Consider the following 23,854-nt stretch of genomic DNA (forward strand, 5'->3'; position numbering starts at 1 on the left):
ATAACACATATACTAGTTTAACATTCAAAATTAAAAACATGAATCAGAAATGTGTATCTACCTTTAGGGGGAATTTTTTCTTATACTGTTCAACATGAACAAAGGAGTTAATAACCCCATGGATTACTTTCTGGTTTGGGTCTTCTCCACAGCGATCACTGAAATAGGCAAAGCAAACATTCATGAGAATGTAGCTATCTAGTGTAACTCATCTGATAGTCGAATGAAATAATATTGGATGAAAACATTTTCCAGTAAATTCCTCTGCTTAAATTGGCAAAATGAAGATTAATCTTAAAATTAAAATGTACTTTTCTTTCTCTCCCATACATTTAAATTGTTGAAATAACAATTCATAAACTATTCAAAAGCATTTGCAGGTCATGAAATTTCCAAGTGTTTGCTAAGGATGTAAGTATTCCAAATTACATATTCTAAGCAAGTACTTTAAAAGTTACAGTAAGTTCCGTCTTATATCTGTAGCCTTTATCAAATAGACTACTTTCACACTCCTGCCCCTGCCCCAAAAAATAATTTTTGCCAACATCACATCAAGTAGCATGCTATTTTCTTTTCTGAATATCTACTATGCAACATGTAGATGTCAAGTTGAACAAATAACAGACACGGCGCATTGTCACAATTTTTAATCATACTTTGGAAAAGGAAAGCCTTATGTTTTCCAGTCAAGTTCTTGGCTTCAAATGAGCAAGTTCAAGTGAAGAAAATATTATTTTTTAGTCCCATTCAGTTGAAAACAGAATTAAAACAAGTGTTTTGCATGCTAAAAACATTAGTGTTCACTCCTTTGCAAAGACTGGGAATAAGAGACCCACACTCAGAGCAGCAGAGACTTTCTTAAAACATGAACTGTTCTAAAAAAAGACCATCTTTCACATACACTTTACAAAGAAGTAAAAACTATTCCTTAACTCCAAAGGTGTTAAACAGAACTAAAATATGATTTATAAAAGTATATTTACACTTAAGCATCAGCAATTGTAATTTCAAAGGTTTTCCTTTTTTTAATACATATGTATACAAGTATATATGTACATAGAATAAGAACTTTTACTTTACCCAGATTACACTGAAAAGACAAAATGAGTTCTCTGCTAGAAACTTACGTTGGTATAGGTGAGTCATTTACATGAGTGATTTAAAAAAAATAAAAACGTAAAAAAAAAAAGTAAAGCCAGCAAAAATACCTCAGATCCAAACATTACCATATACCCATCTAGGCTGGGGTGGAATGGGGGAGGAATAATTTTGCTAATTTCATTCATTTTGGTTTGGAATTGATAAAAGCTCCAGAGGATGCCCATAAGCTAGGGAAGTTTACCGGGACAGCCGCACCAGCAGTCATCATATTACATACACCAGACCATATTCATATGTTCACAACACTGTTAATTATGTGTATTGCTTCTAAATACCACTGTGTCCTAAGATCTGAAAACTTAAGCTCACAATGGGTAGGAGGAACTAGCTCTCTAACAGCTTACAAGTAGTCACTGCATGGTTTCTGTAGCTTTGTCACCCGTAACAAGCGAGCTGACCTAACAGGTAACTGCTCCAGCAGGGATGGTTTGATTATTTTTTTTTCCCCTGGGGGACAGAAAGGTTTCCTCTGGTTCTGGTAGCTGAGTAAATGGAGTAAATCTGGGTACACGTAATGCATTCTTGCCAACAACCCTCTGCTGGGTCTGGTTATACGACAGCAGAGGCAGCAGCAGCTCACAGAAGGGAAGAACTGTAACACCAGACCAGGGCTCGGACCCAGCTGCACCCCGGAGGGGCTCAGGACCACGGTAAGCTGCAGGACACGTGCAGCCTGTGAACATAGCACCATGTCATGGAGTGCAGGAAGCTGCATAACTAAAAGTTGAGCATATTGCAAGGCAGGGCTCTGTCAAGAGACAGTCCAGTCCACCTCTAGCACGCCAGGTTCTGGACCTGGAAAGATACCGGTGACACTGTGGCAGCGTCTTGTGACACAAACACAAGAAGCATTACTGTAGTGACAGATGAAGACCCAGCTCCCCCCTGCTCGGTTCACAGGCCACTTCACAGACCTTAGCCCACACAGACACGGGAGGAGAGGGAGCAGCAAAGGTCAGGCCCAGGGGATTCGAAGGTCAGCGTATCATTAAGAAAAAGCTGTAGAAGTACAGGAGGCAGATGCTCTGTGAAAGAGCTGTAAGGGAGGAGACAGGCTTTCGAAGCGCAGGCCAGATGGCACGAAGGCGACAGACGAAAACAACACAACATAGAACCAGCCTTGCCTGCCTTCTGGGTAGCTGGTAGTACACAACAAAAAGAAATTTAAATCCACTTCTGAATACTGAGGTAGCGAGGATGCAGTTGCCAATGCAATAACGTTTGGAACAACTGCCAGGATCACATAAGGTTTTTTCGTTCGTTTGTTTGTTTTTATACAAGATGCCACACTTAGAGAATTTTTAGTAGCTTAACATAGGTTTCCTCAGTGGGTGAGTATTATACATTTACAGCAAAGTTGTCATGAAATTTATTGACAGAACTGTGTTATGAACTTCATCATGAACCTATCTGAAAAGCTACGCTATTTCCAAGATAAACAGCATATGTCACAAAACTATCATTCTTTCCACTTTGGCAGCATCTTCAGGTTGTTATTTACACCAATGGCACTCCACTCCCAAGAATTTGTAACACAAATGGCTAGTTTCAACAAAATTTGACAGACATTTCAGAAGTTTCAAGGATGATTTTCATGAAAGTTGTAGTAATAAGAGTATTTGCCCCACTAAAATGAGAGAAATTGGTGACCCCACCAGGGTGGAAGTCTATTAAGTGCATCTTTTCCTTCTTGGCAGTAGTCAGCAAGCAATATGGATGCATACAGCTACAGAGCTGCTGCTGTACAGTTTGAAGCAGAGATGTCACTGGACATCTTGGGAGTGTAGAAGGCAATGATGATGCTTGGTGGGGCATCTAGACAAAAAGATAAAGCACTAGAAACACAAGTTCCACTAATTCTGCTGCTGCTGAGTTTCTTTTTTTCAAAAGAAATGAAGAAAACTACAGAACACAAGCTCAAGGACTTTGTGCTGGTTTATATTAACTCCCTCTTGTTCCTATCTTAAGACTAAAGCTAACAGTGGAAGTTTAACATGTATTGTCCAGTATACTACTATAGCCCCATAGAACATATTTAAAGTTTAAGGTACAAGAATAAATATTGTATTCATTAAAAGAAGATTCCATCATTCAAAAGAAGTGCTCTGCTGTGTCAGACCAATTAACTACAGAATTCATTGTGAAATAAAGAGGCTGTTTCAAACACTTTTTAAGAAGTTATTAACTTCTAGTAGCTTTCCTTTCAAACAAATGACAAAAATAATGTATCAACTTAGGCAGGAATAGGTTCGGTTAGTTAGAAAGTGTTAGTTATCTTTAGTAGAGAAGCCTCTCCTCGTTAGTCCGTACTAATCACACTGTCATTTGAGATAGCACCTGAATAATTTCCAAATTATTTCTGTTTAAGAATTTCATAGATGAATTTTCTCACAATTTGAGATCTTGTCGGCTTCCTGTTGTGTTGAAACAAAAATGCGTAAGTTGATATTCAGCTTGCCTTGTAGGAGGAGGGCTTGGGCTAGAGGGAGGGGGAAGAAAGTGTGTTATATTCAGAACTCTGTATTAAGAGGAGTGCAGTCAGACAAGACAGGCTTAAGTGATTTAACAATTCTCTGCTGTTCATGGGGGGTAATCCTGCTCCCCTTTGCTCAGCCACAGGCCTCTCTATCCCTCTTGCATTGCTTTGGCACTCATCTAATTCTTTGCTGAACCGACTCATGATGCCAATCCGGAGAAATATTAGCCAGGATGGTTTTCTGTCATATTAGCAGTTGAGTTGGTTCACTAACGGACTAGATGAGCACCAAATTCAGCGCAAGAAAGACAGTAGAGCACAGCCTGCTCCTTTTTGGCATCAGCAAACTCTTAGATCAGTTTAGCCATCTTGTTCAGCTGAACTACAAGTCACTACTTGTACTTCTTTTTCATGTGCCAAAAAAGTTTAGTTAATTTTAACATATAGTGTATTGCACAAGTTTATAGCTTCTAAAAAGTAGATGTGCTCAAGATTTTAGTCAGAAGTCTTTTTTAAAATTCCAATTAAATACATTGATAAAATGAAACCTGACAGCAAAATTTGTGCCTCTGCTCCCCCTACCTTTGCCAGCATAGTAATAAACATACTTTTATATGCAACGAGTTGACTACAATGTTATCGATTCCACATATTGTTGCATACTATGCAAAATCTTCCAGTTATAAGAAGTTCAACTGTCCCATCTATTTGAATTTTAATTTTTTTGTAAAACATTTTAATAAATTGAACCATGCACACACTTATGTACTACACTTAAGAGGGCCATCTAATGAAGGGGTTTCTGAATATATACATGTATTAGTAATTTTATTAAATTTTTTAGGTAATAAACTTCCCATGCATATTCTTGTACCTCTGACAGGTGTAACTTATTGATATCCACTTCTTCAAAGACACTGTTTAATCCCTGAATTGCTGAACTCAATGCTAAAAGACATTTAGCAGCTATTTGCAGCAAAGTCTTTAAAATTGTCTCTTACAAACCATATTGACCACTGGAATCATAGCAAAGAACAGCAAAAAGCCTACAGTTACATGCAAAGGCCATCCTCAGAATACCCATAGCAAGCCCTACATTTCATGATACCATGATGGACAGCTATAATAAGTTCTCTCTTATATAGTTCATTACATGATAGGCAGATCACAAAGTGGCTGGAACAAACTTAATACAAATTGTTGGATGTGTATTTTGAGAAACAGAGTTGAATTAACTTCTCTGAGATCACACAGCAGAATCATTAATAACAGAGGGGAAAAAAATACAGACCCAAATTAGAGGCAATGACTCAAGTTTTATTTAAAACTTTCCAAATGGTTTAATAACAAAGAACATCAACTTGTTACAGTCTCAAGATCTAACGCCACACGGAGCCAGTGAGAGTCTAGATCTAAATACCCTTGTGAGGTTTGCAGTCAGCCTCAAGGTAAATACATACCATTACTTTTAAGAGGCATCAGATGGCTGTTGAGAAAGGTTTTAACACAGATTTCCTGTCCCACCCACCAGTGAAATATACAGATTGACTAAAAAGACTCTTCAGTGTCACTGTGCTTAATGTAACAAAGCATTTTCTTCACCATGAATAAGGGAATCTTCATTTAGTAAAAATAAATTGTGATAGTAAACATATGGATAAAGCAGTATTAGCACAGGTTACAAAGGAAGCATGGTTCAACAACTGAAAGCAAATAAATACTTCGTGGCTTCAGAAATACCATGAGAGGGACATCATGTCAGTTACTTAGTCATCAAAAATTTAATTCAGGAAGGAAAAATAAAATTATAATATTAAAATCAGTTTTTTAATGCTTTTTGGCTAAGTGCATGTCCAAGGCACCTCAATCAGCCAAAGTACCTCACTCTTTCAGTTTACCTACACCAGCCGAGTCACTTGAGTCAGGCACGCAATCACATTAAAAAAACCTAGTCATTAAGCAGCTCCAGAGCTACCCTATACAGTGGTAAAAGTGTAGAAACTGATGGAACTTACAACTACACAGGGTCTGCAGTACATTTCAACATTTCTGTTTATTCATAATTATAAGGATCCTTTAGGAGTTAAATAGCATAAAGGTTTTAACCCCAAACTTAAAAAGCCCCAAGTCCTGCAACTACCAGGGTCTTCATTTAAAAGTAACAAAGATATTCAGAAATAAAATAATAAATTCCCTCAAAGTAAAAAAAAAAAATTTAAAAAAATTTCCATTTTGTTCAAGTAAAGCACCAAGAATGTTAAGTGAAGTCACTCCTTGGAACAACAGAAACCCAGAAGCTTAGTCTTCCTGGCAGATAAGCAAGAATTGTTTTGGGTCTCATACAAAGTATGAGCTTTTCTGGCTTCGGCAAATCCTTGCGTAAGTCCTGGTCCTTATTTTTACTGAGAGCACAGAAGCCAGAAGCAGTCAGCTTCAGGTGGAGAAAAAGGCAAAAGGCATCCTATGAGACCTGGGGAATTACCCTAACTACTCCCCAATCCCATTGATAAGAAAGGTTGCTGAAACATAAAAGATCACTACCCTCAGATTACAGTGAATCAACTGTTTTCTTTTCACAAGTCTTCTTCCACATATGCAAACCACAAATCTGTAGCTACAATGAGAAAAACTGATAGAACATCATAATCAGGTAAGAAGCTACTTTCAAAAAAAACATAGAAGAATTTGGTCAAAGTCCCCAGACTTCTCAAAGTAAAAAAGTGCAATACCCCCACGTTGTGTAAAAGCAAAAAATAATCAAGCACTCACTTTTTTATTTCTCGGAGGAGCATCCGAATAAGGATGGACTGCAGTGGCTCAATCATTAATTTTCTCCACATATCAAGAGCTAGCTGTCAGGACACAATACAAGTTTATATCAACAAAAAATACAAAAAACCCACCCCAAAACAAAACCAAGGATGACACAATTCCCCATTCAGAATTTTAAAAGTTAAATTTTTAGATGCCCTCTTCTTTCTCCTTTTTAAATTCTATTGTTTGCCCCCCGCCCCCTCAATTTGTCAATATATAAATACATTATCATTTTTCTTCTAGAACATCTGACTGCATTCAGATGAATATGACACAGATCTGTACACTAACAGTGTCAGACATAGAATTTCTAGCCAGACAGTGTCTGAATGCATGCTTCCCAGCCCGCATGCTTCCTACACATCTAATAGGACTGATTTGTTCCTTGGTTCCAGTCTGTCAAGGATTCTCAAATGCACATAAGGACCCTAAACATGCTGGTTAGGAGGGCAAGTTTTAAGTGTACATACAAACAAAACATCTGCATAGTAATAGGTAAGTAAGATTCCTTTCTATCTGAAGTGTTTGAATGTGTACAGACACCAGTATTTCTAAAAACGATAGCAAAATAAGCCTCAACTGACAAAAGGGAAAGTCTCTTGGCCGATTTGTCAGACTTAAAGATACAGAACCCTTATATCCAACACATAGAGAACATGTCCAAACTAAGATGCGTACAGCTTGAGCAGAGTCACTGGCAAGCTAATATTTGACTTAAATGGAATTCAAATCTTCTTCATATTAGGGATAGGTCACCCTATTCCTAATATATCATTAGAGGGATCAGTCAAATGGACTCAAATATCTCAAACTCTTGTGGGTGAAGTAATTGCTCCCAAAACATACCATTTTTAAAAACACAACTACAAGCATTCAAAGGAGTTTTTACACGTAAGTCAAAACCAGATTTAAAGCCCAAAGGGGATAATGTGATCCCTCAAATGGGGGGGGAATAACCACACACATTTGAGACCTCTAAAAACACCTACCAGTGAGTAATAGGCTGGGAAAAAAATGAAATGCCCTGAATCACTGAGGACAGAGGGAATATGGCTGCTAAGAAAGCTTTGACACAACTGACAGGTCCTTAGCTGTAAAAATTAAAATATTGATAAGGTATGTCTTAACTGAAAGTAGGAATCTATTTATCAACTAGGTATCCAATCTGATCCAATTTGTGAAATAAATCATCCTTTTAAAGAGGAGACAAATGAACTTGCTCTGTCACAGCTATCCAGCACCTATGCTGTAATACAGGGTACAGAAGTCTGGGAGGTAAAGCTGCATTATAAGCAGGTTCAAAGAAGAGGTAAAGGTTTGCTTATAAATCAGACAAATAATGCTTTGAAATCAAAGTTGCCTTAAGAGTGATTTTCATTGTCTTGCCTTGTGGACAGTATTAGTAGAACAGTTAAGAGGAAAACAGTTTCCCTAAGACATCAGGAACTCATCCAGCAGAGAATGCTGAAAGAAGCTAGTTCTGGAGAGGGGAAAAAAAAAAAAAAGACTGACTCATTTTGTGACTATGAGGTGAGGGGGATGACCTCAGTGACTCAATTCTGCAATATGATCTCTGAAACATGGTCCCTCTCACATATTATCTACCAATCTGAAACAGCTTCAAGTTGCCTGTTGGAATTTTCTCATCAAGTAAACTACAGACAGGTCAATCCAGGAACTTAAAGTTCAAGGGTCTGTCTTCTCCTTGAAGAGAGGGACTGATCTTATTTCTCCACCTAGATACAGAACATGGCAGTCTCGTCCATTTTCCTGAATCTGTTGCCCCATGACGGGGGAAAAAAACAGAAGGCACATCTTAACTACCTGCTAGCTCAGGGCTCCTGTAGAGTCATTGAAAACTTGGAAGTCTGAAATTGGTGATAGGAGCTCAACTCAGAAAAGCAGTATCCTCCACCGTCCATTTGTAACACACAGACAGGAAAAAAAAAAAAAAAGTCTTGCAAGCACTGGCAGACTACCTTCATCAACTGATCTCATCCTGTATTTTTCCTAGTACAATTACTGAATGTCTGGAACGCTTATCGGGATGATAAACTGCTCAATGCCATGCCCATACACATCACATACGCACCTCCAGTCTCTTGCATGTACCTACTGTTATACACCCCAGAACAACTAAGCAAGCATGTACTTGTTCTAAGATTACTGAAAATGTCCCAAAGTTTCATTAGCACACACGAACGACACCGAGACAGAAACTTTAGTACATAGAGGGTATAGCTCTGCTTCTACAAATACTGGGCACTATTTCTGTAACTTCATGCTGAGACTGAAAAGAACTATATATATCATAAGCATGTTTGCTCTTCAGTAGATAAGGGACAGTCATCTAAAAAGGGATAAATGATAATTCCTTCTATTCTGAAGTGATGAACAACTAAAAGACTTTTGTCAAAGCCCTTAGTGCAATCCAAAGAATAAAAGACAGAATCCTAAACAGGAACCATAACAAAAGAGAAAATGCTTTCAAAACAAAGACTTGATAAACTTGGTGAGTGCCTTGTAGGTCAAGGAATACGAACTACTTTTATTTCTGCGGCAATGAATTCACCAAAAACAGTGCTGCAATGTAATGCATTAAACTACTTGAGTGTAGGACTCAAGTCTCCATTCCTTTTCAGGGCAAAGGAGTAACTGCCATAAACCTAATCCTACACCAGTAATGAAGAGAATAACTTTACTGCCTCAAGATCCAAAATTTACCTTCCACTACTATAGATTACAAAAACACTATTTGGTAAAGAGAAATGGAAGGAGTCTTGGAGTGAGATAATGAAAAACTCATTAGCAGAATTCCAGACATCATCATCCAAACACCTTCATCAAAAGCCAAAGGCTGCCAGCTACAGTTTAAGAATCCTGACCTTCCCCATAACCTGCCTGAATGATGAGCTAGGGATGTACCATCCTAGGAACAACTGCTGGGAAGCTTGAAGAAAAGTGTGTGTCATTGTTCTTCTGCCCTGCTTATAATTCCATAAACATGAAGAAAATGGAATACTCAAAAAAAAGCTGAATTATCAGGTCTGCTGTTTGTTCTTCTTCACTAAACATACACTAGGGCAGAAAGCGATGGACAAAAGTTGCCACAACCATCCTTTGGGTCATACCTCACAATGGAGTAGTAACATATTGAAACAGGGCAAGAATTCATAAATACATCACCATCACCAAGCCCCAATAACAAGCCCAGACCTATTCCCAGCCCCCAAAGCAACTGAACTAAGAGTCATTCACACAGAGCTAAGGACTACCTCCGACAATCATGGGAACAGACTTGGCTAAATCTCAGTCTGAGGAAATAAGAAATAACATTTATGCAATTTTGAAGATACCACAAACAGTGCAGCAATATGCACTTCCAAGCTCTGATAAGCCTTTTACAGATGCCACTGATTAGCAAGCACTGGAGACAGCACAGGTAGACAAGAGAAGAATTTCCTTTCCTGCATTGACTTGACTTAAAGTAGATCATGTTTCTGGTGTTTTTTTCAACCCACCCCCAACTTGTCAGAGGATCAGCAATTTCAACTTGCAGTGCTGTCTTCAACAGCTGGGTAGCTGGGTCAGAAGCACAAAAGATGCCTCTTCATGCATCACAATCTCTCCTTACTCATAACTAAAGGCAGCAAAGACCTCCTCCTTAAAACAACAAAATCAAAGACCGAGAACAGTAACCACTGATAGATCAAGTTCTGACATTAAGAAAAAAAAAAGCTTTTTCTCTAGCTTTCAAAACCAAAAGAGAACTAGTGTTCACTTCCCTTTTAGAGAAAAAGGCAAATGTAGAGGAAAGGAAAAAAACCAATACACCACTACAGATGATGACAGAATAAAATGAATTCTCCAGCTAGCAGTGTGTATATGTATAGACACAAAGCAAACAGATACACAAACAAGCATTCCAAAGAAAGGCTTCTATTCAACTGTATTCAGGATTGTGGTTTTTTTCTGATTCAGACTAAAAGATGTTTTCAAAATCTTCTTAGAAACGTACTGAAACACTTTGTTTTGAAAAATTTGAAAGTTTTTTTTTTTACTGTAAAATTATCTTTTAATTTTACTTTCTTATATTTCATGGTAGCAGTAGCCATGAAGTGACAGAAATTATGCATACTTCACTTCTGCATAGCTGAAGTGTACAGGGTAGTTCTCTCAGAACGTAGTCCTGCTGCTGACAATTTTTTTCATTTTATAGGTATTTAAAAATTACTCTCAGCCTCTCCAATTTACATTAATAACTGTGTAATCACCCTTGTGTTTGCCCCAAATTACTTTTTTTTTTAAAGATAAGCCCTCTATACATACTTCTGTGCACAGAATGTCTACTTTTTCTTTCAAAATCTCTATCCAAGTTGCCACAACAGAAATACAAAACAGCTAGCATTAGAAAATAAGATGTACAGTATCACAGAAGACTAATCTCAAAAAAAGCTGTTATACTTTGTGACATCAAGAAATAGAAGCCTAAAAGTTGTATTTCAAGGGTTTCCAAAACCAAAAGTACTGCTTCTTCAAAATATTTTCTAGATAGTAGTGTCACTTAATAAACCAAAGTTGTTGGGTCGGTTTGGGTTTTTTTTGCAAAGTGGTATCTATTATCACATTGTAAACTGAAGTTCTCCAATAGTTTTCATATTTGCTTATTTTTTTCCCTAGGCCACTACATTTTGCTACATCAAAACTGTAATCTCATTTTACAAAAGGCTCACTGCTTACATCTTCTACCATATTTAACTATTCAGATTCTGTGACACAGAGAAGTTGAAATTTAGAAGGACAAAGCTGAACTTGTAGTGCTTCTGAGCACAGTTTATATCCACTCCCACTTTCAGAGACACCTACCTCTCCTATTTCCATCAATGGTTCATTCATATCCACTCCTCCATAGCCATACTGAAGATCAGCTTCAGTCAATTTGTTCTTCTTAATAAACTGTGTGTTGAGGTACCTATAGAAATAAAGATATTCTAATCAAAACAGGCAAAAGTTAAGACTTTTTTTTTTTAATAAATTTGGAATTGTGGAATGTCTTCCACATCACAAAAGATAACCTCTTTTAACCAGTGCCATTGCTATTGGTAGGGAATTCTTAAAATACAAATGACTGATTTAAAAGATCTTGCATCATAGTAAAACAGTACAGTATTAGTAATTGAGATATCAAACACTAGCCTGATACATCATTGTCAGCATTTTCTTGGTCTGCAATATACTTGTGTAAGACTCCAACATTTCAATGTACATGGCCATATTACTCATACATGTATATGCAAAATAACTGCTAAATTCTGAGCAGTTGACTAGTATTAGAGCGACAGTAATTTATTTATTTTTAATGTTAGAAAAATGTTCCTGAGTATCTAGTACTTTTAAGTAAAATGTATTTTCTTCTACCTGTACTGTTTATTATTTTGCATTTCTCAGACTAAACCACAAAAATAGTGTCAATTTTTACAGGGCCAATTTTTGTCAGTTATGATCCCTTACACAGGTCATGGTAACTAGCAAACAGCTCTATTACAAATTCTGAAGATAAGAGAAAAATTTGTAGAAATTATTTTAATTAACAGTTATAAAGAAGAAATGTTATAAACAGTTTATTTTATTTTAGTATTTAGTATGTACTATCATATGCATAGTTTTTATAAATAATAGAAAATGATTTCTGCACAAGACCTGGTAAAACATCCCTTTTAATTCTCAGGATTCCCTTTAAAAGAAATACAGTAACATTTTTAAATTGAACCATTCTCCTCTTTCCCAGATAACTGGGAAAAAACTTCTAATATGTTTCATAACTACCCTTACAATATTTGTTATGTTAGTGCTTAAATGAGGTAACTGAGAATTTTATTTTTTTTTAAATTCCAATCTAACTAGCAGTTTTGAGATGCCCAGTTTCAGACCCTGAAGAGAGCCAGATTACTGAAGCACTTCAGGAGATTCAGGCTTCAAAGGCTGCATCAGACTAGTGACGTCTGAACACTTTCAGCAGGAAGACAAATGACAGGCAAAGAAGAGAAGGAGTAACACACTATGGAAACCTGTGCACTTGAAAGGATTTAGGACACCACAGAGTACAAAGAATGAAGACTTGTGATAGTGCAGTGGTGACAAACTGGAATACAGTGACCTAACCTACTTTCAGACTCCAGAGTCTTACAGAGTACTTAAGCCCTCTGCTACCACCAATAACCATCATAAATTGTAAATGCAAGTCTGTGTAGAAGGCTACAGGCCTGTCATCTCATATAAAACTTGTGTGGACATCCAGAATAGTTGGAACACAAGCCTTAAGCAGGCACGCTCCTTGATGATATTTCCTGCCCCTCACCACGTGAGCAAAGCCAGCAGCTGCCATTCTGCTTTTTCCTGTTAAGCTTGCTAAAAAGGAAAGCCCTATGCTCTCCTCATTCACACCCTCTCTCTTCAACAAATCCAGATTGGACAATTGATCTGTCTTAAAACTAACATAGCCACAAGTAAATAAACAAGTTTAACCTATAACAGGTAGCCCTGCAAAGACCTATGTGATTCAAGCAAAAAGGGGGTGGCAAGAAGCAGGCAGACAGAATGACTCATGGCAAGAGCGTCACCATACTCTGCCTCAAAACCAAAACCAAATTTGCCCACATTTCCTCTCCCCTTCACCTATTTTTACCATCAACTTCCAGAACAAAGCACAAGCAAATAACTGCAAAGGATATGAAAACAGTATAATCTCAAGTCAACTTCACTGAAGTCATAAACCTTTTTTCACCTTGAATAACTACTTCAAATACTTCATCTATGTCTTACTTTTAAAAGACAATCCATAAGGTTCATCTGTAATTTACTCTGGGGACAAGGATTGGGCATGCATTCATAATACCAGAAATTGTCCAGACTCTTGCTACTGTTGAGATAAAACTTTCAGGTGAAAATTTGAAACACCTGATCACACAGCTCACACCCAATTACTTGAGAGTGCAGCTGTGCAGGCTTATGCTTTACTATCTGATGAGGAAAATGGCAGACAAGATGAGAAAATGGAGGTTTCCCTTCATGTTATTAGCAAAGCAGTATACCTTTTGGTACCCACACCTCAAAATACACCCACCAAGCTTCCACTCCAGAAAGAAGTTAAAAGTTTGGAATTTACAAGAGTGCTACAAGACCCATTCAAAACAAATACCTACTTTACAGTGGAATACTGAAAGATAGTGTTCCATCTAAACTGACAATATTGGGAAATGTCTGGTACATGACTTTTTTTTGTGGGCAAATTTCTTCAGATATAAAGGACTTGGTAATTCAGCAAAATAAAAGGATATTATACAAGGATATATAAAAGGATACAAGGAATTTAGCAAAAAATACCCTGCAAAAACTAATTTAACAATTAGAAGGGTAGCTAATTATTGGGACAGGTTACCTGCTAGCTTTCATGTATTTGGTACTTTTAGATCAACAAAGGACAACAGTCTAAGCACAGATTACTATTCCAGACACAGTGGCCACATTCCCAAAGCAATGTTTCCACATCTCAATAGCATGCAGTGTCCTTGGGGGGACAGACTTTGCAAAGCCTTGTCAGAAGGATTAGATGTGTATTTTTTTCTTTTAATGTTTTATTTGGTTTTAGTAGTTTGAATTACATACTCCTAGGTAAGAAACAAATATTAGTGTTGGCAAAACAGACATGGTAAAATTTAGCTTGAAGGTAGTAAACCTAGGAGCGTACCTGTCTCAAGTCAGCTCCCAGTTATTTTCTTATGTTCTCCATGATAAACCCTAAAGAATTTACCTCCTTTAAGTCTTTGTCCATCCATGATATGACACCACAAAACAACAGACATGATTATATGTATTTCTAGAAGTACCATACTTTTTTTAAGCAAAAAGGGTAGATGCCCTCTATTCAGAATCTTTTCCTCCTCTGAAAGCTCTCCAAAGCTAAAGAATCTTCTGAGCAACAACTCTTTTCTTCACCCGTCCCCCTTCCACACACATAGTCAGACTGCTATACTGATCCCCAAAATGGCACAGGAGTCTAGCAGAACAGTATACAGGAATAAACCTAACCAAGTGCTGAGGAAATTGCTTTCAGAAAGTTGCACCGAGAGTACCCTGCTAACAATTTTCACAGGCCACTGCAAGTGCTCATGGACAGAGAAATGGATACGGACCCTACATGGCAATATCATTCACTGTTCTGATGTATAGCAGGCAATTAAAAAAAAAAGTAACTAATTAGCTAGGACTAATTATTACCATTAGTTTTCAGAAGTATTCAGTTTGTTTTTCAAGATTTTCTTTAACCTACCACTTGCACAATTATATTGCTTTGCAAGCTACAGAATGCATATGCAATCACATGACAAAGTTATAAATGGGTACATTACTGTATAATAGAAATTAGCAACTGTATTAATACTTTCAATAATTTCCATGTCCATTTATATGGTCAGCAGTGCTGGGGACCAGTTATGAACACTGTTCCTCATGGGTGGATACTAAGTTAGCAGTTTGCCTTGCAGAGCTGACAGTGAGCCAACCACCTCCTTGGCCGCATTAGCAAGAGCGTACCAGCAAGTCGAGGGAGGTGATTGTTCCCTCAGCACTTGTGAGGATGTACCTGGAACATTATGACCAGTTTCGAGTACCCAAATACAAGAGATCTGGACAAATGGAAGGGAGTCCAGAGAAAGCTCACTGAAACAGCTAGGATGCAGAGCATGAGACATACATAAGATGAAGATAAACTCTTCTCAGAGGAGCACGGAGAAAAGACAAGAAGCAATGGACACAAGTTGCAGCATGACAAATTCCAAACAGACATACAAGAAAATTTTTTAGAATTAGAGTAACCAAGCACTAAAACAGACTGCTCATAAAGGCAACAAAATCTCTGTCCTTGAAGGAGCTCAGAATTTGACTCAACAAAGCCTTAGGCAACCTGGTTTAACTGTGAAGCTAGCCCTACTCCGAGCATAAGGTTGAAATGGATGACCTTCAAAGGTTTATTCACATCTACTTTTTTTTTTTAAAATGTTTCAATGAAAGCATGCAATGGTGACTTCACAAGAGCTATACTAAAAGCAGCAGAACCACTGTGCTTTATCCAAGCATAATGCTTTATCATGTCTAGTAGTGTACACATACAAGTGCTCAGCACTGGAAATTTCCATAATCCAGTATCTGTTCTGATTCACTTTTAAGCACAGATGAAGTATTCACTGGTTTATAGATCTGTAAAATAGGGTTAAAGTAATCTACCACGATTGGAGGATTAGCTAATAAATGAAAGCCATTTCATTACAACAAAGCACTGCAAATACTAAAATTTTATGAATGCAAGGGCCATATCAAAATAATGAGACCAATAATAAATACCTGATGTGGAAGTAAACCTCCCAGGGGTACCAAATGCTATAGCCTACAAAGAAGGCAGCTCTTCAGTGGAAGAAGTTTCAATAGAAAAATACCATTAATGTTAGGTTTCAAATGTTGATGGCACTTCTTGTTTGTTTAAATCTTCCCCATATTTATTAAGTTACATAATTAGTAAGCAGGATTAAGAGCAGCAGCTTCTTAACACTTAAAAAATGAGAAGGGGGCTGGAATTAATGATTTTGAATTGTATTACAGGTTACTGTGATATTATGCTTAGAATCAGAATACAAATTACTCCTATCATAATATCATAATAAAACCGGCTGAAGTTTAATCCTGAAGGGGAAGGAAGATGTCTCACATAAAAGTACAAAAAGAAAGAGAACTAAGATTAGGCTAAAGAACTAAAAATTAGTATACATTATTATGCTAGTATTATTACAAGTGTAAAAAAAAAAAGACAAACCAGAACAAAGCAAAAGCTGTATTATGTGTGTCTAGCTTTCAGGATTTTATTATGAACCAGTTTTAAAACTTCAGCTGTTTTAAAAAAAAAATTACTTAAATTAATTTCAATTTGCTGGATAAGAAAACTCTCCAGTTACTTGAAATAAAGGTACACAAAACAATTACCTGTGAAAACAGTTACAGCACCAAGACACTGATAAGCCCCAATGCCCAGCATTGTTTTTATCTATGATGTTTATCATCAGAACTAACAAAAACAATAACTGAAGAAGTTTCTTTAATATCAAGTGTTCTTTATTCCATCAGTTTTATCACCTTGGTTTAGTCAAGCGTGTATGGAATTTTAGTTTTCAAACTGAATCCAAATTTGTTTTCCTAGCAAAATGCACCCAGGGGGGTGGGTGAAAAAACAAAACACCAAAATCAACATCAAAGAAAGAAAACATTTGACTGCGTTGCCAGTCATATGATTGGTCTTGCATTTTATTAATTTTGCTCAAAAGTAGTGTCTCACATTTCAGTAGTAATTCAAATATTACCTACCAGGGTAGAAGGTTTAAGAAGCAGAGATAGATTCCTTTAAATAGGCTTGCATTTAAAAATAACACTAAGATTACTAGCAGTAAAAATTAATCAGTTTTCATTGCTGGAAAAATTATACAAATTAGATCCTGGCATACAACGGAGTTGACTAATTTATGGTGCTTTTTTGAGAGCAGGTGTGCAAGTAAGAGAAGAACTCCAACTGCTTTATAAAACCCAGAATATCTTCTTATGGTCTTCAGAAGTACTTTCACCCAAAATATTCTCTCAAAAAACAAAAAAGTGACCTAACACTTGAAGTGTTTCCAATGCATGAAAGTCATTATGACTCTACTAATCAAGCACCGAATTATTTCTTGCCTTCATGAGAGGGCCTTTTAGTTCCCATTACAATGCACATTTTATTATTTAAGAGAAAAATCATACTTTCACAAAGTCATACCCTTTAGCGACCTTTAAAAGATAGTATATGACAAAACTCAGAATTTCAACACCAAGAAAAAAAGATATAACTTTGAGGTGAAATTATTTCCAAGAGAAGACCTAACAAGTACATTTTTTGGACCAAAACATGATATGTAAAGCAGGAAGAGTTAGAATGGGCAGAGCTGGCATGAAATAACTAACTTCAGAGTTTAAGAACTTGGCTTCACTGATATATGAATACTACTCTACTGAACTTATATATATGCACAGGTTGGTTTGTATGCATAATAACTGACTGGAAAAAAATGCTCTAGCTTGTTTAAAAATAAAACAAAAAAATCAGGTTCACACTGCTGGAGAAGTATTTTAATTTGTTGGTTTATGACCAGAAGCACTCAAGTGCTCAGAAAAACTGTTACACAAAGCAGAATCAGTGAGATTCATACACAATAAATAGGATTTCTGTCCCCCCCCATATCAATTCTCCAGTTATGGAACTAAAGTTTGCAAGCCCAGAATGGACTCCATCACATTTGTTCCCATTCTGCTAGCGATAATTTAACAGATTCTACAAGATCACATACATATCTCCTAACATAATAGCAAAGGTCTTGAAACCCTTTGTAAATCCTCACATCTTACCATCAAGTAAGTTCAATATTAACAGTGCCTCATAAGTTATATTTACCTGCGGGGTATCATATGCATAATGGACACTAGAATACTCAACCTACAGAGTGGAATTAAAATCCAAATCCTAGTAAATCCAAAGTTATAATATAGTTATAATTCTTGCATCTCATGAATGGCTGAGTTTTATATGCTTAAACTATCACTAGTAGCAACGAAACACATTTGCAATACAGGAAACAGTAGAAGTACAAAAATAACAGGGGTTTGTTGTGGTTTAATTTATAGACTTGGCTGTAATCTACTGAAAAAAACTGTAAAATTGATTGCTTGTATACAGTCTATTCGTTTCTGAAGTTCTCAGAAAAGAAATAAGGAGAAATTTTCACTCCTTCTCCAATCCCTGCAATTCAAACATTAACCTGAAAAGCAAGGACCCAAGAGCACATAGCCTTGACTGAAAGGCTCTTCTAGAAGGGACAGCTGTGTTTTTGCGAAGGTATGTGGCTAAGCTTTGCAACAAACCATGCTGGTTCAACTGGATGCTTCAGTACAATGCCATCCTTGTAGAAGAACACCTAGGTTTATGAGCCACTTCACTGCCGGGTTGATTAGCACCAATATATTTGGCACTGTAACATCAGAAACAACAGAGGTAGAATATATTAGTAATGAAAGAATAGTAGGAATCATCTTAGATAATTACTTCAGTGGTAAGGAGCAGTGCACAGAAAAAAAACTGTTGGAGTATTACTCCTTTTTTCTCATGTTCTGCTACCGTAACTATATTCTCTCCAAAGCCGACCTGGGGCCTATTCAGCTATTGCTCTCTTTAAGCAACGTTCTTCAACTTAAGCAGCAGATCACTGTAATCATTTCAGAAGTTTAACAAATCTTTTGCAAAGCTTACCTGTATAAACAGTCCATATAGTCTGCCCCTTTGCTATACTCTTCCCAGTATCTGTGATACATAACCAGTACTTGTTCTTCAGCTTCCAGAACTCTCTGTGAAAGAAGACACACACACCCCGCTAAAATTAGTACTACAATAGCATACAAAGTTATAACAGGATTGTCATTTTGGAAAAACAATCACATGTTCAAAATTAAGACCACACCTAAGCTTTAACTGGTCTAAAAATAACATTTTTGCAACAACCAGAAAACTAACAAATCTTCATAATATAAAGTTTTGGTAAGCCAGCTACAACACCTGAAGTTGCTTTATTTTGCATTTAAAAAGAACAATCTCTATAATGTACTATTTTCTACTAATCTTTACAGCAGTACTTGCTTGAATAAGCATGGTTCATATTCTCACATCATACTGGTGGGATAACTCGCATACCTATGCCCTCATTGACACAGATAAATTTTAAATTCACACAGCCACATGCACACTGGAGGAGCTGCCCAACTATAACCACTTAAAATCAGTATGCCTTACTGGTTAGACAAGCCCTTATACTTACCAAGAATCCTGGAATAAAACAAGTTTAACAAAGTGCAGATATGTGCAAACTTAAAACATGTCTTAAGTTCTGCAAATCTAGGTCCAAATCTTTTGGAATTTGTGCAAATCATCTAAAAAGTTGATGTACTGAACTTCAAAATATATTCATACTTCAAAGGAATAAGTTCAACAATTTAAACTAATTAGTATGATTTTGAAGGAGGATGAGATCCTAGGAATTCAACTATAATTCTGTCTAGAGTATGTAATTTTAAACTCCGGTCCAAGCAGCAAAGCAGCCTATGCAAAAATACTGTAAAAGAGGAAAGCTAGTAGACAAAACAGAATCTAGAGTGCTTTCCTCTGCAGCATGAATTCTGTGAAGGTTTTCCAGCATTATTTCAAAGACAAATGGTGGATAGTCAATTTAAAAAAAATGGACATATGCCTTCCGCTACTTACCACAGCTTCTACTGTGCTGGCACCTCCCTGATTATCCTAAGTGATTTCATTCAGCTCACTAAATAAATGAGAAATTTTCTGGCTGAGTTGTCTGCCAGTTTAGTGAACTGATTTAGCCTACCAAAGTGTTGGAGGTATCCTCTCTGCAACCAGTGGAACTACCCATTAAGATACCCAGCCTAGCTTGTCAAATACACAGGTACCTAAGCTCAAAAAAATTGCATCAAGCCATTTAGCAGTACTATCCAGAATTTGCAATTCTTTATTCCCTACACAGACACCAAAGGCAGGTGGACATCTTATTTAAATCTACTTCTTTTTACTGAAATACAAGGAGACACTGTTCATCCATCCTCTATATTCAACATGATGGATCATGACTCTGTTGAAATGAGCTGTTTTAGCTGACGAGACAAAAGTTAATTCACACCTATATAGGTATACAAGTATTGTTATTTGTCATAATAAATAATTTGTCATTACTTCCTCCCTTCTCAGGCATTTTTGTTATTTTATTTCCCATGTATTTCAGAAGTTGCCTTTAGTAGAGTATGTACAATCAGTTTCCAAGACACTAGAGTAGATACTTTTACATTGTAACACAAGGCTAATGACAAACTATAGCACATTTGGACAAAGAAGACATTTCTGTAGCTTGTTTGACTAAAAGCATTCAACAGAAAAGAACGGACTTACTTTTCAAGCCAAGGAATATTTTATATAAACCATAACTGTTGGCTTAAAAAGAAAGTTCTTTTGTGTTGCATATAGACAGATATCTATATATCTGTCTACATTACGCTGTGTGTTATGTGTTGCATATATCCAAGAGATATTTTTTTTTTTTCTCCTGTCTCTGGAACTCTGTCATCTGTGATTTAGCCTCATAAAATCTGCATACTTTCATACATACAAAACAAAAACCCCCAAATGTCCCTAAAGTCAAGAAAGGACAAACTATACCTACACATACATCAGTAACTGTATAGGTTACCTTGTGCAAATGGCGTACGTGATTTTCCAAAAAAATTTTAGTCTCCGTATAAAGTCTCTCTCCAAGAGGTTCAGGATAGGCCACACACAAAGCATAAATGTCTCTAGGCTCAGAGTCAAGGTTCGTATCCACTTAAAGTGTGAAAACTTACCAACAAAATTTAAGATTTACAGAACTTTTTTTGCTCCCACACATGCATTTTAGTTTTTTGTTTTGGGGGTTTTTTTTACATTGAGCACAAAAGATAAAATGGATAATTTTCTGAAATTAGTCTAAGTCCTGATTTATGAAGAATCTAAGTTTTCAGCATCAATAATAAATTTTAAGTAGTAGAAGTTGAGGGACTGTTACAGCTGAGATTCTGGTACTTCTGGTAGCCCCACATTGACATGGCTTCTACCACTTATTTGCCATCTATGAATAATATACGATTATCTCAAAGTGAAAAAGCAGCTTTCATCCAAAATTCTTCCTCTGTATCTGCAGCCAATGTGAAACTGAGACTCTTTTTAGATAATGGAAAGAAGCACTAATTAGGTTAGGAACATGATTAGCCAAGTATATGGAACAGAGCAAACATGAAGTTAAGCTGACTTCCAAGTTTTCCTCCCGCAAGTCCAAAACAATTTACTGTCCCTGCATACACCCCCCAGCTCCACAGGTAAAACCATTTTGCGGGACACTGGAAATTAAGTCATCACAATGGTGGTCTGGATGCAAAAACTTTGTTTTATTTTTAACCATTATTATCATATCAGTAATCCTGTTTATATCACAGCCACAGAAAACAGTTATACTTGCTCACTTAAGCGGGCAGCAGCAAACAGTTAAACCCCTTAGGGTGGTTCTGTCCCTGAAGCATCTTGCAGAGCTACACCTTTCATTTGTAAGGTTTACATCAAGTTTTAAAAAAGTCACTTTGTCAGGAAAAAAACTTATGATTAAGAACTTTGCTTTCAGAAAAGTCAAGCTTCAGGTCAACAACTGTGGGAAATAAACTAGTTCTGCAAAAATTATTTAAAAACATCATGCTTATCCAGTAAGTCTAGGCACTTTATAAAACCAGCCATGCTAGAAATAATGATTTAGTATAGATTACTTTTTAAGGTAAGCTCTTTAATTAAGGGAAAACACAAGATCTGTTTTCCTCTAGCCTACCTTAAAAAAGCACAAGCCTGTGTAAAAAGAGGTAGAAGACATAAGGCCAGTTGACATATCACCTGCTTAGTCTACAGAATAATGTCAAGCTTTCATCACATGGTTTTTCCCAAAAGCATGTTTCATTTTTTATATGGAAGTACTACTCAAAACAGAGAAGATACTGATGTAGGACAACTAAATGGAAAAAAGCCTTTATTTGGCAACTGGAATCTCAGAGAGCCTAATCAGAGTCTAATCTCAAGTACAGTTATTTCATCCATATAGATTATCTTTATCAGAATTCTCCTAGGAATGGCAAGAAGCATTAAATGGAAACCTCAACAAACAAAACAGGCAATATGCACTGCTTTGTCACAGTAGCTAGCATTACATTGCACCAACTTACAAAGTTATGGCCAATAAAATATCAAAACAATTAAATTAGTAGTGAATGAAAGGTTCTCTTAAACAGATTATAAAGAACAGTTGGGGGTTTTTTTTTTTTTTTTTTACACATTCCACCCCCCCAACCAAATTTTGTCAGTTTAAGGATAGTACGCAAACACATCCTCAATATAATTCAGACAGCAAGCCTCTTCACTATGCATATGATATTTCTGAGAAAGTAAATTCCAGAATTAGAAATCTTTGTAAGCTACTCGCAAGCAAAGGGGACATGACTTTTTTTTCCTCTTTAGATCCACAACTACACTATCTGAATCACCAAAACTATTATGGATCTCTGCTACAAGAACAGCTTATTTCAAAGTTAGAGGAAACAGGCAGTCTTCACCACAACAGCACAATAATAATGGCAGCTTATCTGGCAAAAGCAGCAAACAAGTATCTCTGAATTTATCTAGCCTCTGTGCCCTTGGCTTCCGTTAGGAGTCCAGATGACTTGATAGTTGTAAACAAGTTTCTTGGTTGTAATAAACCTATTTAAGAACACGAATAGTATCTGTACTCCTTCATGAAAACGCACATCTTCCAAACATGCCTTTCCTTATTCTAGAGAACAGTCAAATTTTCTCGGAAATGAAGAAAGCTGAATCTAGTATTCTTCCTTGACATATGACACTCAGTCTGCATACCTCCTTGAAAATAAACTAATAGCTTAATGACAGAAGCCCTTCTACAGGCACCTCACACATTTTCCTGTATCAATCAAATGATAAAAATAAACACCAAATTCTACTTGCTGGATACTAAGTTTCTCTGGATTTCTGTAACAAACAACTACCATGTGTCTCAAAAACATATTAGAGTAGCTTTGCTACAGAAAGCAAAAACATAACCAAAAAAAACCCCAAAACCCAAACCTTTGAGGGGAGATGAATCATTAATCATCACTGGTATTTTACTCCATAAACTTAAAGCACTTTTTTTTTATGTTACTGTCTCTTAAAAGATCAGGAAGAAGCCTTTACTAAGGCTTCAATAATTTATCTTTAACAGTGAAAGCCATCTGTCCTTCCAGTTGAGCACATAGCTTTGCAAGGTGATAAAGGTCAAAGGAAGCTGAAGCCAAACTGCTGCTTAGGGGTCTTCACTCTGTGTTGAGAGCAAGAACATCAAAAGCCTTGTGTGATTTAAGTGCTCCAGTAGTTGCTATTTGAGGGCCATTACCCAGTAATAGGAAACTGAAGCAATTCCAAACTACAGGAAAAAAAAATAATTGCCATCAACAAGAAAATACTATATCCAAGGCCATAAAATCTCACAAATATTGTCCTCAGGGCTAAAAAACCCTCTAGTTAAGACCATATATTAACAGAAGGTTTTGAATAGATCTTCTCTAGAAGACCAAAGTAGAGCTTTTGGAAAATTTCTGTGATTGTCAGTCTTCCTCTGTAACAAAATCAAAATTCATAGAGCACTTGAGGAC

General features: G+C 36.6%; 1 protein-coding gene across 3 annotated transcripts in view; it reads right to left on the minus strand.

Moving 5' to 3' along the window:
• CUL2 (cullin 2) overlaps window positions 1–23,854 on the minus strand; it is a 54,775-nt gene that overhangs the window by 23,992 nt on the left and 6,929 nt on the right. Inside the window, exons 3-8 of one of the 3 annotated variants that reach the window (XM_010585364.1) lie at window positions 20,827–20,929; window positions 18,828–18,922; window positions 11,318–11,423; window positions 6,407–6,489; window positions 3,554–3,640; window positions 62–158 (exon numbers count right to left, since the gene is read on the minus strand). In XM_010585364.1, coding sequence (XP_010583666.1) covers window positions 62–158; window positions 3,554–3,640; window positions 6,407–6,489; window positions 11,318–11,423; window positions 18,828–18,922; window positions 20,827–20,929 — 571 coding nt within the window. The remainder of the gene's footprint in view (window positions 1–61; window positions 159–3,553; window positions 3,641–6,406; window positions 6,490–11,317; window positions 11,424–18,827; window positions 18,923–20,826; window positions 20,930–23,854) is intronic. The other 2 variants (XM_010585372.1, XM_010585380.1) reach the window with 2 other exon arrangements.

This window comes from Haliaeetus leucocephalus, unplaced genomic scaffold, assembly GCF_000737465.1.
Source record: "Haliaeetus leucocephalus isolate CR32 unplaced genomic scaffold, Haliaeetus_leucocephalus-4.0 Scaffold0, whole genome shotgun sequence".
NCBI lineage: Eukaryota > Metazoa > Chordata > Aves > Accipitriformes > Accipitridae > Haliaeetus > Haliaeetus leucocephalus.